Source organism: Typopeltis vanoorti, chromosome 11 (genome assembly GCF_054136105.1).
Source record: "Typopeltis vanoorti isolate ZY-2024b chromosome 11, IOZ_Tvanoo_1.0, whole genome shotgun sequence".
Taxonomy (NCBI): domain Eukaryota; kingdom Metazoa; phylum Arthropoda; class Arachnida; order Uropygi; family Thelyphonidae; genus Typopeltis; species Typopeltis vanoorti.
In genome coordinates this window covers 138,619,344-138,641,482 of record NC_143559.1, presented here as the reverse complement: position 1 = coordinate 138,641,482, position 22,139 = coordinate 138,619,344, and the positions used below count along the sequence as shown (strand labels likewise).

Below are 22,139 nucleotides of genomic sequence, written 5' to 3'. Positions count from 1 at the left end.
TATACTTGTGGCTTATAAGTGGCTAAGCAAAACCATATTAATGACAAGCTGTAGATTTCAATGCCATGCTATTCAAGAGAAGACACTTGGGTGAGCAAGGAGGAATTTGCAATGCCTCTGGATCACCAGATATTTCCTTTGGCATATTGCCACATTAGTTCTGTTTTTGCTATGGAAGACTAATAGAAAATTGATTGAAGAACACATACATAATATACTTACCTTGTGGCAATAACTGTCTTGTTATATTCTTAAATAATGAACACCAAATTGTAGATCATAAACTGATTTCCACAGATTTTTGTTCTATTAACTTCACAGCAAATGACTTTCAGGACATCAGTTCTTCACCATTGAGATCAGCATGATGACTGTGAATCTGTAGATTCACAGTTATCATACTTTTCAGATTGGGATATAATAGTATTAAATCCTGGTATAGAATTATTTTACAGCTGACCAAATTGTATTCTTATTGGCTTAAACCTGGTTAAACAAGAGCCTGCATTGTTTTTGCCAGAGAACCAGGGCAAACTGTGAAAAGTCAGCTACTGGAACAAATCCTGAAATACATCCAAACTCAACATCACAAGATCGGTACTTTCAACATAGGAAGCCTGAATGGCAAAGAATTAGATAAGTACTAGATCGACATATTAGAGGTGACTGAAACAAAAAAGACAAAAACTCGTGAGATCTTTCTAAGCAATAAATACAAAATATTATATTCATGCGATAACAATCAGAGAAAAGGAGTCCTTTCTTTCTTTTAAGGTTACGTGGCGGACAGCATTCATAGTGAAGGATTTATGGAGGCACAACACACGTGTTAGAATAATTACATTACTTAACATTCAACGTTTAGACTTCTGTATTAAGGTCATCATCATCAGGAAAAATACATATGTAGTATATGAGATACAAGCTACATGACACTGCACTATACAAAAGTAAAATGAATCTAAATGCTTGTTAATGTTTTAACCTAGCCTGACCTCTTGTGGGAAAAAATAAGTAAATAAAATAAAATTAAAATACGAATAAATTAAAAACGGAACTACATTAAACATTTCTAAAATCCTCTCGTATTGAGATTTTCTTGGCTTATTCTGGTTGTTAGGGTTGCAGATGGGTCCTTCACATTCTTGGAATGATTAATCCGTCATTTTTGTTCAGGTTTAGATAATGTTTTAGCATTTCATAAGCTTCTTTGAATTTTCTCTCAAACCAGGTTTTGGTGCGGTGTAGGGACTTGGTGCCTTTCCAGTCAATTCTGTGGCATATTTGGAATGTGTGGTCTGATAGGCCTGTTTTACCATAGTGGAGTTATTTAATGTGTCATTTGTGTTTGTCTTTTCTGATTGTGATAGTGCATCCTGTTTCCCCTATGTAAGGTAGGTTACAAGTACATTGGATTTTGTAAATCCCTGGGTGGGCCAGGTATGAAAGAGGATCTTTGGAAGAGCTAAGTGAATTTCTTAATTTTGTCAGGGGGATTGAAGGTAGTCTCAATGTTGTATTTAAGTAGTGTTCTATTTTTTCTGATATGCATCTGATACAGGGTATGGCTATAGCATTTTTGTAATCTTTTTGTTTTTAGTGGCATTTTTATGGAGGATTTTGTGAACTTTTTTTTATTGTAGCCATTTTTTACAAATGCTTGGTTAATAATTTCAAATTCTTGGTTCAGAGCTTGTTCATTAGAGCAAATTGTTAGGGCTCTGTGTTTGAGGGTGTTTATGACTTCTAGTTTTTCTATTGAATGATGGTATCAATTTCTATGTGTGTATTGGCCCGTGTATGTAGTTTTGGGTAGATTGTGAAGGGGAGAGAGCCCAAGGGAAGACATGTGATGAGTGTGTCTAGAAAAGGAGACAATTGTTGTTTTTGATTTTGATGGTAAATTGGATATGTTTGTGTTGTTTGTTCAGGTGGCTTAGGAATGTATTTAAAGTTTCGCCAGCCATAGGGCCAAATGGCAAAAATATCATCAACATATCTGAGCCAGACCTTGGGCTTTAGGCTGGCCAAATCTAGAACTTGTTGCTCAAAGTCTTCCATGTAAAAGTTAGCTATTGGGGGCAGAGTGGTGAGCGAAGAAATTAGCGGCCAAACTCAAGGAGGTGGTAGGTCACCCCCTCCTACTACATAAAAAAAAAAACACAACACTTTATAAACAAAATTAGAAGCATCATACTCAATGACGAAGATTTATTAGTCAGCTTTGACATAACTGCCCTTTTCACTAATGGCCTGATCAAATGCTTCCACCTGATATCATGGCCCTCTTTACCCATGTACTTCGCTCCTTGTATTTCATGTGTCAAAATAATTTTTACCTACAAAAAGAAGGTACGGCCATGGGCTCACCACTTATTGTTTGTTTCGAATAACCATTTTGTTGAAAGGTTGTTAATAAGTTACTTTTCAATCCACCTTCTCACCATACTGAAGATAGAAATAGTGAAAAAGGCTACATATCCCAACCATATACTAGTTCCGTTTCCCCAAAATTGGCCCAAGTTCTTAAAAAAAATACATCTGGATTTCTTTCTCTCTTCTGAAATTCCATTCCTTGCCCAGTAGGCCCAAACAAAAAATAACAACCTGAAATATCCTGGCATTTACCAAATTTGGTGCAACTGCAATAAACCTTATTTTGGCCAGATGGAAAAATCCATCGAATTACGTCTTGAGGAACATAAGAGACACATACGACAGAACCAGAGCTAGTGCTCTGTCAAACCATGTCCTGAATTCTTCTGACAAATATGAGGTAATGAGGAAAACTTCATTCATCCAGTCTTATGGGACAAATCTCAAAATATCTTTCAATGTTATGATGAACTGAAAAGAAGAATTATGGAATCCAAAGAAATTGTCCCCAGTCATATACATCTCAACACCAACCTCAGCTATAATCTCTCAGACTGCCATTGTGCTGCCATACAACTTTGGTGTTCACGAATTGTGGAACGCATGTGCACATCCAACAATGAGGAGATACACAGAACAGTTTCAAATGTTAATATGTTAATGCTTTAATGTATAGATTTTTTTGTTCTTTTGGAAATTTTTTGTTGGTTGTTCCCCCATGTTATGCACCTGAAGAAATCTTCTATGAAGACGAAACTAGTCATGTAATCTACTTAACTAAATAATATTTTTTTATAAAAATTAAGTAGATATTAAATCCAACATTATATCTAATTTTTAATTCTAATTCTAATTTTTATAATTTTTCATCGCAGCACTGTGAAGCCTTTTGACTCTTTATTTTAGTAGTATTTTTTACTTTTATCTCTCAGCTTTCAGTCATTTAATCTTTTTAAAAAAATGTCTCTCAGCCGAGTAAATCCGTTATGTCATATATATATATTGTATAATTTTTATGTTTAAGTGCTATATTTTTTATGCATGTTTTAGAGCCAATCAACATATTTCATGGGATGCAGAAAACAGACAGTGATCCAATTCGGTTGAGCTATCACAGGAATATTCATTACAATTCAATTGTTGATCCCTACAAAGCAACAGTTGGAGTTGGACTTGGTCTCCCATCCTTTAAACCAGGGGTAAGGGATGACTTTTTAAAATTTTTTATTACTCCTCCCATTTAGTCTTTGTTTCTTTTTTTATATACACTCTCTGATCAAAAGTATCCGGACGCCTACTTGAAACTGTAATTAGACTTTCCCTCTGACACACTTTCCAGTAGTGGACATTACTACAGGGTGAGTCCACCCTTTGCTTCTATGACAGCTCTAACTCTGCAGGGAGACTTTCTACCATGTGTTGGAACATCTCTGGGATGCAGAGACGTTCTCTGCATCCCAGAGAAAAGAATGGGCTGCCATTCTGAAGGAATGGCAGCCCATTCTTTTCTGAAGAGCTGTAGCCTGAGCAGTTCGTGATGTGGGTCGTTGGGGTCTGGAGTGAAGTCAACATTCTAATTCATCTCAAAGATGTTCTGTGGGATTCAGGTCAGGGCTCTGAGCTGGCCAGTCCATTTCTGGAACGTTATTGTCTGCAAACCATTCCGTCACAGACCTTGCTTTATGGCAAGTGGATACAGACAATATTGATCCATGTTGATACAGACAATAGTCATCATCAAATTGATCTTCTACCATAGACAGTACGCAACAGGTCAAAATGTCCTTGTACCCATCCGCATTTAGATTTCTGTGTAGTGTTAAGAGAGGGCCAAGTCCATTCCATGAAAAACACCCCGACACTATAACGCCACATCGTTCAAATTTCACGGTTGGCACTACACACACTTGCAGGAATCGTTCTCCAGGCATTCGCCGCACCCAAACCCTCCCATCAGACTGCCACATGGTAAAGCATGATTCATCACTCCAAATCACATTTCCAGTTGTTCACTGTCCAGTAGTGTCGCTCTTTACACCGCTGCAGGCGACGATTAGCATTCACAGGAGAAATGTTTGGTTTATGGGCAGCTGCTCAACTGTGGAATTCCATTCCTATTAACTCTTGATGCACAGTCATAGTGCTGGCTAGACAGTAAGTAGCACTGCGGAACTCCCAGGTAATTGTTTCACTCGATGTCTGGCAATTTCCACGAACCACCTTCTTCAATGCTCGATGGTCTCTGTCTGTCATTAAATGTGGCCTGCCCGACCATGGTTTTGTTGTGGCTGTGCCTTCACATTTCCACCTCACAATCACATCACTGACTGTTGACTTGGGTAACTTGAGGAGGGTTGAAATGTCTCTGACAGATTTCTTACTGATGTGGCAACCACATCACTAAAATGAGGTCGTAGTGATATCTAGACATCTGTTTACGAATTACAGAGGGGTATTCGGATACTTTTGATCAGATAGTATATATAGATTGCACATTCATGCTGACTTCTCATAAAATTATTATTTTTTGTTTTGTTTTGTTTTGTTTTATTTTTAAAACCCTCTACAGATTTTAATTTAAATTCATATTCTGTGATTATGCTTTTATTGTATTCCTTTTAAAAATTATGTAACTGGAGCAGTAGAAATTGGGAAAGAACATTTTCTGAATGTTAAAAATTGTTTCACCACTGCAGAAACTAACACCTTTCTTCATCTCATTCTCTCCTTCCTTTTCTTTTTTCTTTTTTTTCTTTTTTTTTTAATACATCCATATCTACAGAAAAATATTTTCAGAAATGAACCAACACAATCATACTCAAAATGTACACTATTAACTAATGCTCACTGCTTACATGTTGTTTGAGTGAATAGTCATAGCTTGACTGCAATACTTTCCCTTACCTGATGACTTATTATTAACAGAAACTTCCATGGAATTGTAGGATATCTGCTATTTAGTCATATCAAATTACTTACTTTTTTTATTTTATTTTTTATTTTTGGCAATGATCGATTTTAAAGAAATAAGTAAAAAGGAAAGGATAACTTTTAGTTTTATTATTTATCATGTATGTAAATGTTTCCTAAATATGTAATGAAATTGAAAGAAATGAACAGAGGAGATAGTGCTTCTGTTCTGCCACTCTCCAGACATTCACAGGACACTATTAAGAACCCATAGAACTGAGAACAAAGTCATTGAAAGTTATAACCAAACAGAGCTGAAGGGCAAAGAATTGCAAGGCTTGTTACAAGAATGTGCACAGAAGATATACTGTGTACATTCTTGTAATAACCCTTAAGGGGTATACAGGCTATTATGTCAGTACTACATGATTAAGTTTATATTATTACTAATCTATTATCCATAATTTTCTTCCATATTAGTCTTACAAGTAAGACTAATATGAAAGAAACTCAGCATTCAGTATTATCATATCTAATATTTCAGTCTTCTAGACACTTCTGAATGAATCAGTCTACCTAGATCTTGGTCTTTCTCTGGGTCCTTTCTTGTCATCTTAGCATCAAACAGAGGAGATTACTTATCCTAGGTCAGAGGTAACGTGGAGGTGACGTGGTTGACAGAAAAGAAAGTCAGCACCAAGTTAAATCTTTTCAGGCACCTTGCAACTGGTTCAGCTATTCCAAGGAGTTCATATGAACAGACTTGTCTCTGTTAAGCACATCTTTTGATTGTGGGATTTTTCAGATAGTGTCCAGTTCTTTTAAGGTGAAGTTGGAGTAAACAAGCATGATCTATCTCTAGAGAAGTAATGATTTTCAAGATGCCAATTATGAGAACAATAATGTGTTGCACTTTGTTGTATGTATTGCAAATGAAAGTAGGTTTGTGATGTACTGAAGTTGTTAGCATGTCAGATGGAGAGCATGATGTCAAAAGCTAATTTTGACAACTTAATCCTTTCTTTTTTTCCATAGTGAATGTGAGCATAAGGTGAATGCTGCTGATCTTAGTTGGAAATGAAGAAAGATTAGCTTCAGGATGCAACCATATAGCAAAAACATCATCCACCTAACATACTTAAAAAAGAATTTTGTAATTGCATGGTGGCAACCAAGTCTTTGAAATGTCCCAGGTAGCAATTTGTGGGAGGAGGAAGTGGTCTCGCCATGGCATTACCTGCATTGTTTTTAAATGTTGTTTATCATTTGAATGTGTGATAACCAAACAGTTATATCAGGAGGGAAAGCTTGTGACAGCAAATCAAGAATTTTATTTTAATAAGTGAAATATTAGTAAGGACTGAATGTTGCAACTGACCATGATATCCATACATTGCAAGGACAAGTTTTTTATTTATGCTAGGAAATCTGATAGCTTTTTTTTTTTTTTTTTTTTAATAAATTAGAATGACCCTTGAGAAAGCTCAAGAGCTATGCAATGCAATAGGTGGGAGTCATGCATCTACAATTGGTCTAAGAGGAATACTCCATGCATTTTTGGTAGGTAGACTTATCGAAATTGGTTTTCTTAATAGTATACTTTTCAAAGCCGACAACTTCATCTAGTTTTAAATTCAGTTTCTTTATTTAGCTTTTTTTTTTTTGTGAGATTATAGCTCAATCTCTTGGCCCATAATTCTTTCACAGAGGAGAAGTGTTACTTGTCTGTTGGAAATATCCATAACTGTTACAGCTCTTCCTTTGTCTGCTTTTGTAGTAGCCAATTTAAAGATTTAAACTTGATGGGAGAAAGATTTGGTGGAGGAAGTTTAGCTTTGAGTAATGCAGAAGCAATTTCATGTAGCTTATGGGCTTCACTTTTATATATATACATATATATAGCTTGTCCACACATGAATGGCCACAAGACCTATAACACACTAGTGACATGTGTGGGCAAGAGGGATAGAAGAAAACAGGACCTATAACACACTAGCAATGTGTGAGCAAGAAGAATAGAAGAAAGGAGGAGTCTGTTCACATTTTGCTTGTAATCTTTAAGGAAGATGGAGTCGGGGGACTATTCCAAAGGACAGAAGTAGATGGAATAAAAGAGGAGGTAGTGAAGTTATTTCGGTGCATTTTAAGAAGGACTATAAAAGGGTGTTAGTTAGCAGTGGCTCTTGTTTTAATGATTTTGAAGGAGAATGGAGGAATAATAGTGGCCAATTCAGCAGAGCACTGTCCATGAAAGTATCTGTAGAAGAGGCACAAGGGAAACTGAATGTCTGAGAGAGCAGGAGGGATCATTAATTAGCTGGATTGCCCTATTCTGGATAGAATCAAGCAATCTTAGAGAGGATTTTGGTGCATCACCCCAAATATGGGAGATAATTCCATGACTGGGTAGATTTGAGCTTTGTATAGAATTAGCAGCTGTGAAGGTGTGTCTTGTTAAAAAAAAAAAAAAAAAAAAGTTTTTTGGCTGCTGCAGAAGCTATAATTGTAATATGGTTGTTCCAGGAATGATTGGAAGTGCAAGTCAGTCCAAGAAGAGAAATCTGATCGTGTTTCGATATCTCAGTATTACTGAAAGTATGGAGGGAGAGATGCGATCTCTTTCTTGCGAGAGATCAGACAGAATTGAGTTTTGGTGGCATTGAAGTTTACAAGGTTGTCCTTGTTCCACTGAGATATAACTAGATCTGAGTTGAGGTCCCTGGTTGTGGTAAATCTTGAGGATTCTAATACTTGAGCACTGAGAGGTTTTTGAATGTAAAGGAGGAATAGTGTGTGCTGTTGTCAGCAATACTATGAATAGGATTGGAAGTCTCAGAGCAGGTCATTTATATACAAGAGGAAGAGAGTAGGTGAAAGAACAGAACCTTGAGGTACCCTGCATTGGTGTGGAAATCTGAGGAGAGTAAGCCGTCCACTATGACACATAGTGAGCAACCAGTGAGAAAGTTGCTGATCCAGTTGCAGAGTGGGGAAGGCAGACCAGAGGATGGCAGTTTGGTGAGTAGGCCTGTGCCAAACCTGATCAGATGCCTTTGAAATATCGAGGGCAACCACATGAGTTTCTCCAAATTCCTTCATTACCTGAGTCCATAGGCAGGTGGTGAAAGCAAGATCAGCTGTAAATTGTGGGTGGTGGAATCAATACTGCCGATTACTGATTAGTTGGTATGTCTTTAGATGGTTCAATAGTTGGTTGTTGATGACCTCGTAATTTTTGAAAGAACAGAAATGAGAGCAATTGGACAGTAATTTGTTGGTTGACTTTTATCACCTTTCTTTGGGATGGGCTGGATGTGGAATGTTTCCATGTTCACTTGAGATAAAGAAGAGAAATTGTGCTCTATATTATGAAGGCTCATTTCTTTTGATAATTATGTTCAGTGGAATGAATAATTAAGAAATATTGAAGATGTCTTTGTCACAGATTTTCTGGGATTTTCTACTTAGCTTGCTCTAAAGTTCTTTGCTGCAAGTACCAACTTCCTCCATTCCAATCTGTCTGAGACTTTTCAATGTAGTTCAGGACTCCCATCTCAAATAAGTTCTTGGATGTTATCCTGTGAACACTGTTACAGTCTTCATATTAGAAATTATTGACTTTACAATCATGTTATAAATAACTCTTTTAATTATAAGTGGAGGTTTCTGTGGTTTAGAAGTTCATAAGGCATATTCCGTTAATTGGACCACATTTTTTTTTATTAAGCTAAGAGCACAATAAAGAAATAAAACCCAACAAGTTTTGTAAGTCGCTTGACTTACATCTTCAGGGGTAAAAGGTAACTGAAAGTTAAAACAACAAAAAAGAGAAATTAATAGTTCATACTATACAGTTGTAGCCATCTGACTGTTTATAAAATTAAAAAATCAGAATGCAGATTCAAAGCAGTGCTGAGTTTAAACAATGCTGGATGATGTCACGTTCTGTTATTCACGATCATAATGTCTGAGGTATATTTTTTATCAAAAGAAGTATATTATTTATTCCTTCCGACCTGTGGAACAACATGGATATCATCGCATATAACAAAGCTGCAGCAATTTCTGATCGGAAGAAGCATACTTTAATCAAAAAATTTAACTAACTTCTTCATGAAAAACAAAAACAAAGAAAACACCTAGATTATTCCAAAGTAGTTATTAACCTTTTTTTTTTTTTTTTTCAAGAGTCCTATCAAGAACTGAAAAAAATCTACTCATGAAAGGTTTCAACTTTGCCTTAACACCACATTTCCTACCAAAAATTGACATAATCGCTGAAATAGAAAAAAGAATAAGAAATTTACCTGGTGATACATCAGATCTCATCTGCATACAGAGCGCAGCTTTACTATTGCAAAGCAAATTACCTGAAAGGAACCTTCCTTACACAGAATACACATCCCTCAAAGAACTAAAATCAGACAAAAATATCGTTATAATCAAAGCAGATAAAGGGAATGCAACAGCAGTTTTGAACTCTGAAGATTATAACAATAAAATGAAAACTCTTCTTGAAGATTCTAATACCTATAGATATTTAGACAGATATCCCACATTGCATGCTCACAATAAAACCAATGATCTAATTAAAAAGATGCTTAATGACTGAAGAACTTAAAAGAACTACAAGAATACCCATTAGTTCCAAGAATTTATGGTTTACCAAAAATACATAAGATAGGTATTCCCTTAAGACCGATAGTGGATGGAAGAGAATCTCCGCCCTCTAATTTAGCAAAACATCCCCTGATCTTCATATTATATTGCATCATCATCATCAAATACCATGTACCCTCAAGGGGTGTACAGGATATGATAGTACTACGTGATAAATTTACATCATTACTAACTTCTTATCTACAAATTTTCTCCAAATCAGTCTGTTACCTGTCAAGACTCCAACATTTATCAGATCTTATATTTCTATCATCTAAGGCACTTTTTACCATATCAATCCACCTATATCTTGTTCGTCCTCTGGGTCATTTTCCTGCCATCCTGGCAGAGAACACTTGTTTTGCTAATCTTTCCTCGCCCATTCTATTTAAGTGACCATGCCACTAAGATTAGCTCTGCTAACGCGTTCCTGGATGCTGACAATGTCAATTCCTTCCTAATATCCTCGTTTTTGATATTGCCATATGCCATCTGTTCGTGCCCCTAATCTTTCTCAGAACTCTCATATCTGAAGAGTCTAGTCTTTGGTCAAGTGTTTAACTTCTGACCCAGCTCTCAGATCCATAAGTTAAAACTGGTTTGAACACTGTCTTGTATATACAGCTAATTTAGTGTTCTGACTAATTTCTCTCTTATTCCATATGAATTTATTCAATTGACTTCCTGCCATACCAGCTTTGTTGATTCTGTTGTCTATTTCCATATTTAATTTACCATCTTCACTAAAAATTGTGCCTAAGTAACTGAAATGTTTTACTTGTTACACAGGTTCTCCATTCACAACACAGTTGACATTTTCAATGATTCTGCCTATTTTCATTGTCTTTGTCTTTTTATTGCTGACCTTCATACCATATTTATTACAACAGTTATTCAATTTAGTCAGAGAATCTTGCAGACTTGTAGTGGAGATATTTAGAAGTATAACATCTCCAATTCTGTTATGTTTAATACCATACCTGGTGTGATATAGAGACCAACAGGACAAAATATATTGTTGGTTTGCTGCTATTTGTATCGAAATAAGATGTAATTACAAGTAATTACCCTTCATCGGCAAATATGATGAAGGGTAATTACTTGTTGGCAGTATTTTTAATTTGTATATTATCAGATAAGTAAACTTTTGTTAACATATCCTTTATCAAAAGTAGCTTTTATCTAAAGTTTCAAATCCAGTGAATAGTTGAACACTTATCTTAAACATATGTTTTATTTTTATTAAGCAATAGATATATCTAATTATTTACACCATTGTTTAAAAATATATAACAATGTTTTTAATTGTAAAAATGTTGAAGCAACCATTTATTGGAAGTGTTGTAGTTACATTATTTTGATTATATTAAACAAATATTGAATATCATAAGTGTCATCACTGATCTGCCAAATCAGAGATTTTGAGAAACTAATTTGTGTTTGTCTATAAAATACCGGAAGGCCTCATTTTACAAAGGGATTAGGTTTCCAGACCACTGCTCATAAAGTGAATCTTCATAAATTGTGGTCAAATTATAATGTATTTCAATGACATTGGTTCCTTCAATATGAATGACTTCCACAAATGACTTTTCCACTATCTTCATTTATTTCCTTAAAGGTGGACTTGGCCTTGTCCAAGATCACAGCACTTATAATTTTCCATATTTTTCATTACTTCGCTCCTCGAATATGATGTACTTTTGCATTAACTATTCCTGCATGTGAATGCTTCTTCTCTGCATTGATTATTGTTGTTGAAACTGTAGAAGGTGTTAATTTTAACACATCAGAATGACTCTCACCTGATTTGATATGTGGAATTACTTCCATTTTTTCTTCAATGGTATGTGATTTTATTATTATGTGACACCTCCAAGGCTCATCGTAAGAGGGTATTCCACTCCATATATCTTTTAAGTTCTCCCCTACTGCTTAATACTCCTATTTGGAGTATTAAGCAGTAGGCATAAATACACACAAAGATGCTACTACTACCATCAATGCTATCTACTTCGCTTTTACTACCAACACCAGTATTTTTTTGTCTGTAAAATTGCACATGCTCTCATGGAGATTTGCCTGTATGTGGGGTGAAAAACCCAAGTTTCTGGAAGGGGAAAAACTCTGCTTCCTCTTTATAAGATAACTAACTCTTCTTCAATTAAAAAAGTCCATGTAAAGATTCCTGTTATGATAAGAATAGTTATTTTCCAATCAAAGGGTGCAATGTTCCACTGTTCTTACAATATGAAAGTTGATTTTCTGCTTTTTTAATTTTATGTATTATTATTTTTTTATAGCTAAGGAAGATGTTAAATCATTTCTATGTTTAGATGACATTTTTAATTTATTGTTTAATATGAGTAAAACTTTCACTTTTTAGCTGTCCTTACAGAATGGTTCACGGTGGCATGGACCAAAACAAACTGTTTTGTAATCTCTACTCATGATGCTATACACTATAAAACAAAAGAAGACAATTGTGAATGCTGTGTTTATGCTTTTGTTTCTTTTAGATTTTTTGCCATTGATTTTGAAATGTGCATTAATTTAAATCTTTGTATCTGAGCAGGAGTGGAATGAAGGGATGGTCATGTATTGAATCCACTGTTTGCAGCTTTAGTGCTATATTTGTGAATTTGCAAATTAAGAGCATTATGCACGTTGTGTAAAACTGTTTTGTGCCAAAATACACTAAATATTCATACTTATATAGCCTCCGGAGCTCAGTTAGTATAGACGACACTTTGGTTGGAAAGACCTTGGTTCGATTCCATCAGTGACATGAGAAACCTTATCTGTCTCTTTTGACTAAAGGTGAGTTAGCTGGTTTCATATGGAGGTAGGGTTTTTTTTTCTCCCAGAAACTTGGGTTTTTCGTCCCTCAAAACAGAAAAAAAAATCTATTAGAACACACACAATTTACAGACAAGAATACTTAGAGGCATAGGAGTAACTGTCTTATCCTTGTATTATGACTGGGAAGTCGAAGGATACTTGGAAGGCCACAGGTGCTTAAGTGCTTGTTAAAAGCCACTGATGAATGAATTAATACTTATCTGAATTAATCTTGATTGTATATCTTTATCATTTGTCATGAATATATTAATTTATTAAATTTAATAAAAATAATGGTGAAGGGAATGTCATTAATGTTTCTGAGACAGGTGAATTGTAATACAAGTCATTCAAAATTAGTGGAGATATATTTTTTGTAGTCCTCTATTTCAGGAAATTCAAGCTCATCCATATCATGTGCCTTTTGTCTTATTCAATGACTTGTCTTTGAATAAGACAAAATCAAAGTCTTATTCAAAATTTTGAATAAGACTTTGATTTTGTCTTATTTCAATGACATTGGTTCCCTTTTGTCTTATTCAAAACCCTAGCCTTTACAGTAAATAGGCAGTAACCTTTACCCTGACCTGCCAAGATAGGCATATTATAATTATAGGCAGACCCCAACTTACATAAACTTGACTCGCATAAATTTCTTATGCAAATTATCCTTAAAGGGCTAGAAAACTTATGATTTATAAAAAATGTTACTTAACCTGCATACATTATTTATACACCATCTAAGGGCAGCCATCCACAAGGCAGGTGCCCACATGGTGCATGCTTTCCTCAGTCTCACCTTCACTGTGTATATGCTGCATATTTTTAGTGAGTGCATGCTATATATTTTTAACATCATAGAATTTTACAGAATCACGTTCTGTGAATCAACAGTTGGAGAAGATGGATTCTAATGCCTCTCTTTTTCTTAAGTGGCATCTTTAAATTGCAATTATGGATCTATCCATAATACAACTCTGGGACTAATACTGCACAGGGATCCCAAGAAATGTTCCCTATATATTTTTGACTGTAAATGGACTGTCAAAAACTGTCAGTGTGTGTAAATGGAGAGGAAACAGGAGAATTCCCGGTGGAGAGAGGAGTCAGACAAGGATGCAAGTTATCACCATTATTGTTTAACTTTTATAGTGAACAAATGTTTAGAGAGGCACTTGAGGATGTAGAAGAAGGAATAAAAATAAACGGAAGAATCATTAATAACTTAAGATATGCGGATGATGTAGTAGTGATGGCAGAAAGTGAAAATGGGTTACAACAAATTATTCAAAGAATGGGTTACAACAAATTATTCAAAGAATTGAAAACTCTTGTAAAGAGTATGGACTAAGAATTGACACAAAAAAGACCAAGATAATGATAATGGGTAGAAAAATAGGAGATAATGTAAAAATAAGATGTGGAGGAAAGATTTTAGAAGAAGTGGAAAGATTCCAATATTTAGGTAGCTGGATCTCAGAGAAAGGAACTTCAGAGTTGGACAAGCTAAATCGGCATTTATGGAAATGAAGAGAATTTTAATAAACAAGAACACTAAAATAGGCATTAGAATTGGAATAGTTAAAGCAACAGTTTGGAGTATTGCAAGTTATGGAAGTGAGTCACGGACACTAAGAAAGAGAAATATGGAAAGAATTAATGCATTGGAAATGTGGTGTTATAGAAAGATGGAAAAGATTAGCTATACAGAAAGAATATCAAATCAAGAAGTTTTAAGACGAGTTGGGATGGAAAGAACACTGTTAAAGAATATTATGCAAAGAAAGAATAGATTTGCAGGACCTCTTCTGAGAGGTTCTTTGGGACACCTGACAAGAACTATATTACAAGGGAAAGTTGAGGGGAAGAGAAGACGTGGAAGACCAACTAGAGAGTGGTTTAATGACATCGTGGAATGGGCTGGTTTAAGAATGATGGAAGCAACAGACAGAGAGAAATGGAGAAGAGCTGCTCATCTGTTGCAACCCTCTTGCTAGAGGATGCTACCGGACGACGACGAGATCCGTGTGTTCACGGCACCGATTTGCCTGTTCTGAGGGATGAAAAACCGGACTTCTGGAGTGAAAAAACCCTCTACCTCTGTATGAGACCGACTAACTCACCTTTAGTCCAACAAGACCAGATAAAGGTTCCTCACATCATGGACTGGAATCAAACCCAAGTCTTTCTGACCAAAGGGCTTCATCTATACTGACTAAGCTAAGGAGGCTCTCTAATACCTCATGGTTCTTAAAAGTCCAAAGAGAAATAGATGATGCATTACATTGTTATCTGGAGATTGATGAAGAGAAGAAACAAGCCACTGTTCAGTCATCTCGTCATAATTTCATAAGGAAGGCCAAACAGCCAAATTAAACATTTTAATTTTTCTGTTTTCTTTTCATCATATCATCAAATTCCTGATATTATATCCACAAGGGATATACAGGATACGATAGTACTACATGAAAAATTTACACCATTATTAACTTATCTACAATTTTCCTCCAAATCAGTCTGTTACCTGTCAAGACTCCAATATTATCAGGTCTTATATTTCTGTCTTCTAAGGCACTTTTTTTACTGTATCAATCCACCTATATCTTAGTCTTCCTCTGGGTCTTTTTCCTGCTGACCTGGCAAAAAAACACTTGTTTTGCTAATCTTTCCTCTCCCATTCTGCTTAAGTGACCATACCACCTGGGATTAGCACTGCTAATCTCAGGTGCTAACCCAGCTCTTAGATCCATAAGTTAAAATTGGTTTGAACACTGTCTTGTATACAGCTAATTTAGTATTTTGGCTAATTTCTCTCTTATTCCAGATAAATTTATTCAGTTGACTTCCTACCATACCAGCTTTGTTGATTCTGTTGTCTATTTCCATATTTAATTTACCATCTTCATTAAAAATTTTGGCTAAGTAGCTGAAATGTTTTACTTGTTCTGTAGGTTCTCCATTCACAATGCAGTTGACATTTTCAATGTTTCTGCCTATTTTCATTGTTTTGTCTTTTTAATGCTGACCTTAATACCATTATCTATTACAGCAGTTATTCAATTTAGTCAGGAAATCTTGCAGACTTGTAGTGGATTTATTTAGGAGTACAAATCATCCGCATAAAGAAAAGAGCTGACATTAACATCTCCAATTTTGATATCAGTTTTAATACCACTTTCCTTCATAATTCCTAGATAATGAATAACAGATGGGATAATGTACATCCTTGTCTGACACCAGATTTAACATTAAACCACCTTCCTGTACTTCCTTCAATTCTAACTGCTGACTTACAACTCAAATAAAGACTAAGTATTACTTGATATAATGCCCCATTAACACCATATAACTGTAGTGTGTTGAATAGCTTCTCTCTTTGCACCTTGTCATATGCCTTTTCCAGATCTACAAAACTTAAATACAGATCTTTGTTATATTGCCATGATTTCTCAACTATTTGTCGTAAAGTGAAAATTTCATTGTGGCAGCCTCTATTTGGTCTGAATCCAGCTTGTTCTTCACCAAGCTTCTCTTCCACAATCCTTCTGAACTGTTTCTCAAGTATACTTACATAAATCTTACCAGGAACACTCATTAGTGAGATACTGCTGTAATTCTCACATTCAGTTTTATTTCCCTTTTTATATATGGGTACTATGAGAGCTCTACTCCAATCATCTGGAATTCATCCCTCTGTCCAAGCCTTCTGAACTATGCAGTGCAGCTTCTGTAAGACTTTTATACCTCCATACCCGAGCATTTCTGCTCGAATATCTACTCCTGCTGCCTTTCCACATTTCTGGCTTTTGATGGCTTTTACTACTTCAAGTATGGATATGTATTCTTGACTGCATGCCTGGTTAGTGTTTTATACCACTGTGCTGTCATCGCTGCTTGTTTCATTTAATAATTTTTCCAAGTAATTGCTCCATACTTCCAGGTTATCTTTTTTTCTTGTTTTCATGTCACCTTTATCGTATTCCTTTTACAGCACTCTTTCCTCCATTTCTGAGCTTCTTCAACAACCCCCAGAATATCTTGCCACCTCTTTGGTATTTATTTTCTATGTTTTTACCAAAGTCCTCCCATGACTTTTGTTCAGCCAGTTTTCCACAGTGTTTAGCTTTCTTACGTTTGTCTCTGTATTCTCTAAGAGCACAAGCTGACTTATTTTCCAGGAGCTTTTGATAAGCTTTCTTTTCCTTCACTGCCTCTTTAACTTCCTGTGTCCACTATTTAGTTCTGATTTTTCTATCCTTGCAGACAACCTCACCACATGCCTTTCTGGCTGAATCAGTGTTTTCTTTAGGGCTTGTCACTGACTCTCCAAGGTTTGGTTCCTGTTCTCAAACTCTTTAATTTTTTCTTGAATAATATTTATGTATTTTAGTCTACAGGTTCACACCTGAGAGCTGCTCAACTTTTATTCGCTTTAAAACTTTCTTACATGTTGTTCTTTTCAATATGAAATTCAATTTTATCCTACTCAAGACTAAATTTTGATTACTTCCAATTTCAAAACCTCTGTACACTGGTGTCCTGCACCAGTGGGATAACATCACTATCAACAATAACATAGTCTTATTCCTTGCATTTTCTCTCCGTTTGAATTTGTGCACATTTTTATGTTGTAAGATGGTGTTAGTGATAACCAGTCCATGTCCTGAGCAGAAATTCAATAGGTATTTGCTATTATTATTAGCTTTGCTCTTTTCTCCAAATTTTCCCAAAATATTTTTGTATGTCTAACAATCGTTTCTTACTCTACTATTTAGATCCCCAGCAATTACCAACTTTTCCTCTTTCATTGTGTCAGTTGCTTACTCTAAAGCCTCAAAAAATTCCTCCACTTCTACCTTAGTAGAACCTTCTGTGGGACCATAGGTGCAAATAAGTCTCATTGTCCAGTTCCCCATTCTCATATTTGACCACATTACTGTACTTGAGACTGCCTGCCATTCAAGAAGATTAGCAGGCAGTCTCAAGTAGAGTTAACAAGTATAACATTTTGTATTCATTGCTCAGAAAAATCTCACCAGGTTTTGTCTTTTTTGTTTGTCACTCCTTTTATGATCTGGTACTTATCCAATTCCTCAGCTAGCTCCATTTCTTTGCCATTCAGGCTTCTTATGTTGATAGGTGATGTTGAGTTGGGGTGGGTTTTAGGATTTGTTCCATTAGCTGACTTTTCGCTGTTTGCACTTGTTCCCCTGACAAAAAATAAGGGCCTTGTTTAACTGGGCGACACTTCAGCTGGCATGAAATTCTGTCATGTTGTACCATCATTTAAAATTTTTGTTTAAGCCAATAAGAATACAATTAGCTTGGCTAAATCCCAAATTGCAGGCCCATTCTCGTTTGTTCAGTATTCAGGTAGATACCTAACAGGGCGCACCACGAGAAGGTGAGGATTGGACATTAGGTCAGAAGCCCTGCTCGGTTCTCCTCAGAGCTTTGACCATTAAGCATCCCTCTATTTTCTTATTTATATTGCATTATATTACCTTGCACTAATGATTACATGTTGAAATTCAGTTTGTATGTGAATTCTGTGAATGAATCTAACCGATGTTATTGTTGTTAATTAATAATCTAATTTATTTGTAGTAAATGTTTTTTTTTTTTTCAATTTTTTTCCCCATATAGTATACATCCGTACCATGGGTGTGTGCTAAGGATTTTTTTATTTTATTTTTTAAACATATTCAAGAAACCCTGCACTAGCGACAAACGTGGAACTTTTTTTCAGGCCATCTGTAATTGAGGCAGTGAAATTCATCTCCAAATGTTTGTTCCAATCCCAAGATTGGAAGCTTCTAGCACATTTGGTTCAGCCTTTATATAAGCTGGTAACTCTGTTCTGGAGACCAAACATGTTTTTTCATGTCACTTCACACCTACATTGAGTAAAGTTACATGTTGGGACTGTGAAATCCATGGCATGAGATTTAAACCTACAGCCTGTTGTGCTGATAAAGTGGAAGCTTATGTTGGCTGTCATGTGGCTAACAAATAAGCTATAAGCTATCTGCAACATCATAAGTGTCCATGGGCCCACTAACCCATTAGTATTTGATTCAGTTCTGTTTACCCCTACTCTTGCCACTCAATTCTTGAAAACTCTCCATACAACTCTTCTGGGTTCCCTTTTGTTTATGCCCATCCATTTTACAGATATCAAACTTTTTATATCTTTCTGCCATCATTCATCTTGCAGATTTGTTCAAAAAAGGTTGTTATCTTCTGATTATTTTCTGCAATAGAATTACTTCTATAGCATGCTTTTTGGAAGGACGGTATTTTCTTTACTATATTTGACTATTACCCAATTCTCACATCCATAAACCATGCTCATAAATAATGTGTCAAAGCTCATTGTTTTACTTTTCATCTATTGCCAGTAGGCTTATTTTCTCTTTTGTCATGAGAATTCGTATCTCATGTTTACAGTCTACATTCCCCAGGTGCATGAAACTCCTAGCTGCTTCCAGCCTTGGAGGAGAATTTTATCAGCCATAATGTTTCTTTTGGGCTCTTTTTCCATTAGTCATTCTGTTTTTATCCACTATGGTTTTATGCCATGAACTGTAGCCTTTGAAGGTCAAAAAGGGTATGGAAGATGAGAGAGGAGTCGAGCACTCTTTAATTTTCTGCATTTAAGGTATTATGCTCTTATACTCCCGCCATGATAAATATAAAAAAAAAAAAGAGAATCAGCGATAAGAAATCGCATTTGATTTGAACATCATTGTTTATGTTACGATACAGATAAGGAGAATGAATTCACATTGAAACATCCTTTTATATGGCAGTGCAGATGAAATCATCAGAAGACATAAGTATTAATAAAAAAAAGGCCCTTTTCAGGATTTTTTATTTTTTTTTTGAAAAATATTGACCCTGGCTAGGTAAGACGTACGAGCTCCCCCTCTCATGGACCCTGCCTCCAGCTCATGTCCCTTAATATTTGCTACTTCATCATCTTATTACTGAATGTCATTGTTTAGTTTTTTTTCAGTATTTTGTTATCAACCAGTACCTATTTATTTCTTCAATTAACTTCAGCACTGATCTACCTGGTTCATCTTTGATTTTGACAGTCATTTGCAAATCCCTGAGGTTAGAAATATTTGGGTTTGAATCCCACCTGGTATCTGAGGAACATTTATAAAATATCTTCTGTTGAGAATGAGTAACTGGTCCTGTAGTTAAAATGGTAGTATTTTTCTTCAGAGAACTCTAGTTCTCCTTTCCACTTTCCAATGCATATGGTGCATTGTCTACTGCAGAAAGCATATACAATTCACAGTCAAAACATTATGGAAATAGGGTTACCTGTCCATTCAAAATAAAAATTAGGAATGCCAAGTTATGTAGTCAACAGGTTATTCATGTATATTTTAACTGGTTATCTGATATCTGTGTTAATATGCATCAATCCATGAGATATCTTTATATTATTTTGTTGTCTAAGGATATTCTTTATATAAGGTTGACTACAGTAGCATGTATATTTAAATTATTTTTCAGAATTACATTTTTTCATTTATCTGAAATAGAATGACTAGAAAAAAACTACATTTTTTCCCCCCTCTTAAGCTTGCAGATAAATCTATTGTGAAAGATGCTATAAGAGCTTCTGAAGATTTGGAATTGGAACAGGTAAACAATAGTTTAGAGAAATAGGTTAAGCTTCATTGAAATCATTAATTTTTATAATCAATTTAGGGCATTTTTCTCCATGAGATTTCTTAATGTATCTGTATCACTTGAATAATTTATGATTAGCAGTACATGTTAATTTTAAACTAGTCATGCATTTGTCAGTTATTTATCTGTTTAACTGAAATGTATTGTGGTCTCACCGAAGATCAGTTATTATTTAACATTAGGTGATTTTGTTTTCCTTATAGCAGTAGATGAGTTGTATCCCTTTAGACAATTTATTTCAACTCTTGTTGTAGTTCACCAGTTAAATTCTTGGTTATTATAGGAAGTTAGTAGTAGCTGCCATTTAATAAAAACCACTGTATAATGGTATAGTAATGTTGTTTAGAACAAGAAAACTTGTCCAGGTGTATATAATAACAAACGTTTAGTTAAATTATTAAACCACTATGCCTTCATCACTAAGTAATTGTGAGCACAAAGATATTGATGTGCACTAATACACACTAACAAGGCAAACAAACTAAGTGCAAAGACAGAATCCTGAAATAATACCAAAAATCTGAGAGGTTCATCTTGAGACCTTCAGCTGAAAAAGCAAGATCTCATCACCACTCACAGAAGCTGCTATCAGGGCTTTGGGATTCCTACTTCTCTTGATCATCAAATTCCTGACATATACCCTCAAGGGGTGTACAATATTATGATAGTGCTACATGAAAAACTTACATCATTACTAACTTCCTATCAACAATTGTCCTCAAAATCAATCTGTCAAGGCGCCATTATTATCAGATCTTATATATCTGTCTTATAAGGCACTTTTTACTGTATCAGTCTACCTATGAGGGTGGTCTGAAAAGTTCTCAGTCTAACAATGAAAAAACGAATTTATAATTTCAAGATTATTTTTATTTTTTGACATAATCTCCCTAAAGCTAATATTTATTCCAGCGATGCTCTGGTGCCATTATCCCATCCCTGTAATGGTTTTCAGTAAGCTCTACAAAATATCCCTCTACAGCTGCAATTGCCTCTTGATTTGAAGAAAAACACTGACCAATGAGTAGGAGTTTTAGTTCTTTGAAGAGATAGAAGTCAGAGGGAGCCAAATCTGGAGAATAGGGTGGATGTTCCAACAATTCATAGGGCAGATCCCTTAATTTTCCCATTGCCAAAACACCTTTGTGGGCAGGTGCATTGTCCTGATGAAAGATGATTTTTTTCTTCTGCAAACTGGTCTTTTCTCACTAATTTTTTCATCTAGTCTGGTTAAAAGATAGGAATAATATTACCTAGTTATTGTTTTACCATTTCAAGATAATTAATAAACAAAATGCCTTTAGCATCCCAAAACACCAATGCCATGACCTTTCCTGCTGATGGAACCCACTTTGTCTTCTTTGGCGCTGAGCAACCGGCTTCTGTCTACTGTTTTGACTGCTGTTTGGATTCTGGTGTGTAATGGTGAATCCAAGTTTTATCCATAGTAATAAATCGATGCAAAAAATTAGTTTTATTCTTGTTAAAATGCTCCAATCACTGTTCAGAGATTTTCATGCAAGTATGTTTTTGATCTGCTGTGAGCAAGTGCAGCACCCATCCTGTGCAAAGCTTTTTCATTTGCAGTTCTTCATGCAAAATATATCCTACATGTTCTTTTGAAATGCCTATAGCTTCGGCAA

General features: G+C 35.3%; 1 protein-coding gene across 2 annotated transcripts in view; it reads left to right on the top strand.

Annotated features, from left to right (window-relative positions):
• The window catches only part of LOC150102110 (OTU domain-containing protein 5-A-like), a 178,470-nt gene that overhangs the window by 83,400 nt on the left and 72,931 nt on the right, over positions 1 to 22,139 (top strand). For both annotated transcript variants that reach the window (XM_090400163.1, XM_090400162.1), the window contains exons 5-6: positions 3,427 to 3,575; positions 20,386 to 20,448. In XM_090400163.1, coding sequence (XP_090256289.1) covers positions 3,427 to 3,575; positions 20,386 to 20,448 — 212 coding nt within the window. The remainder of the gene's footprint in view (positions 1 to 3,426; positions 3,576 to 20,385; positions 20,449 to 22,139) is intronic.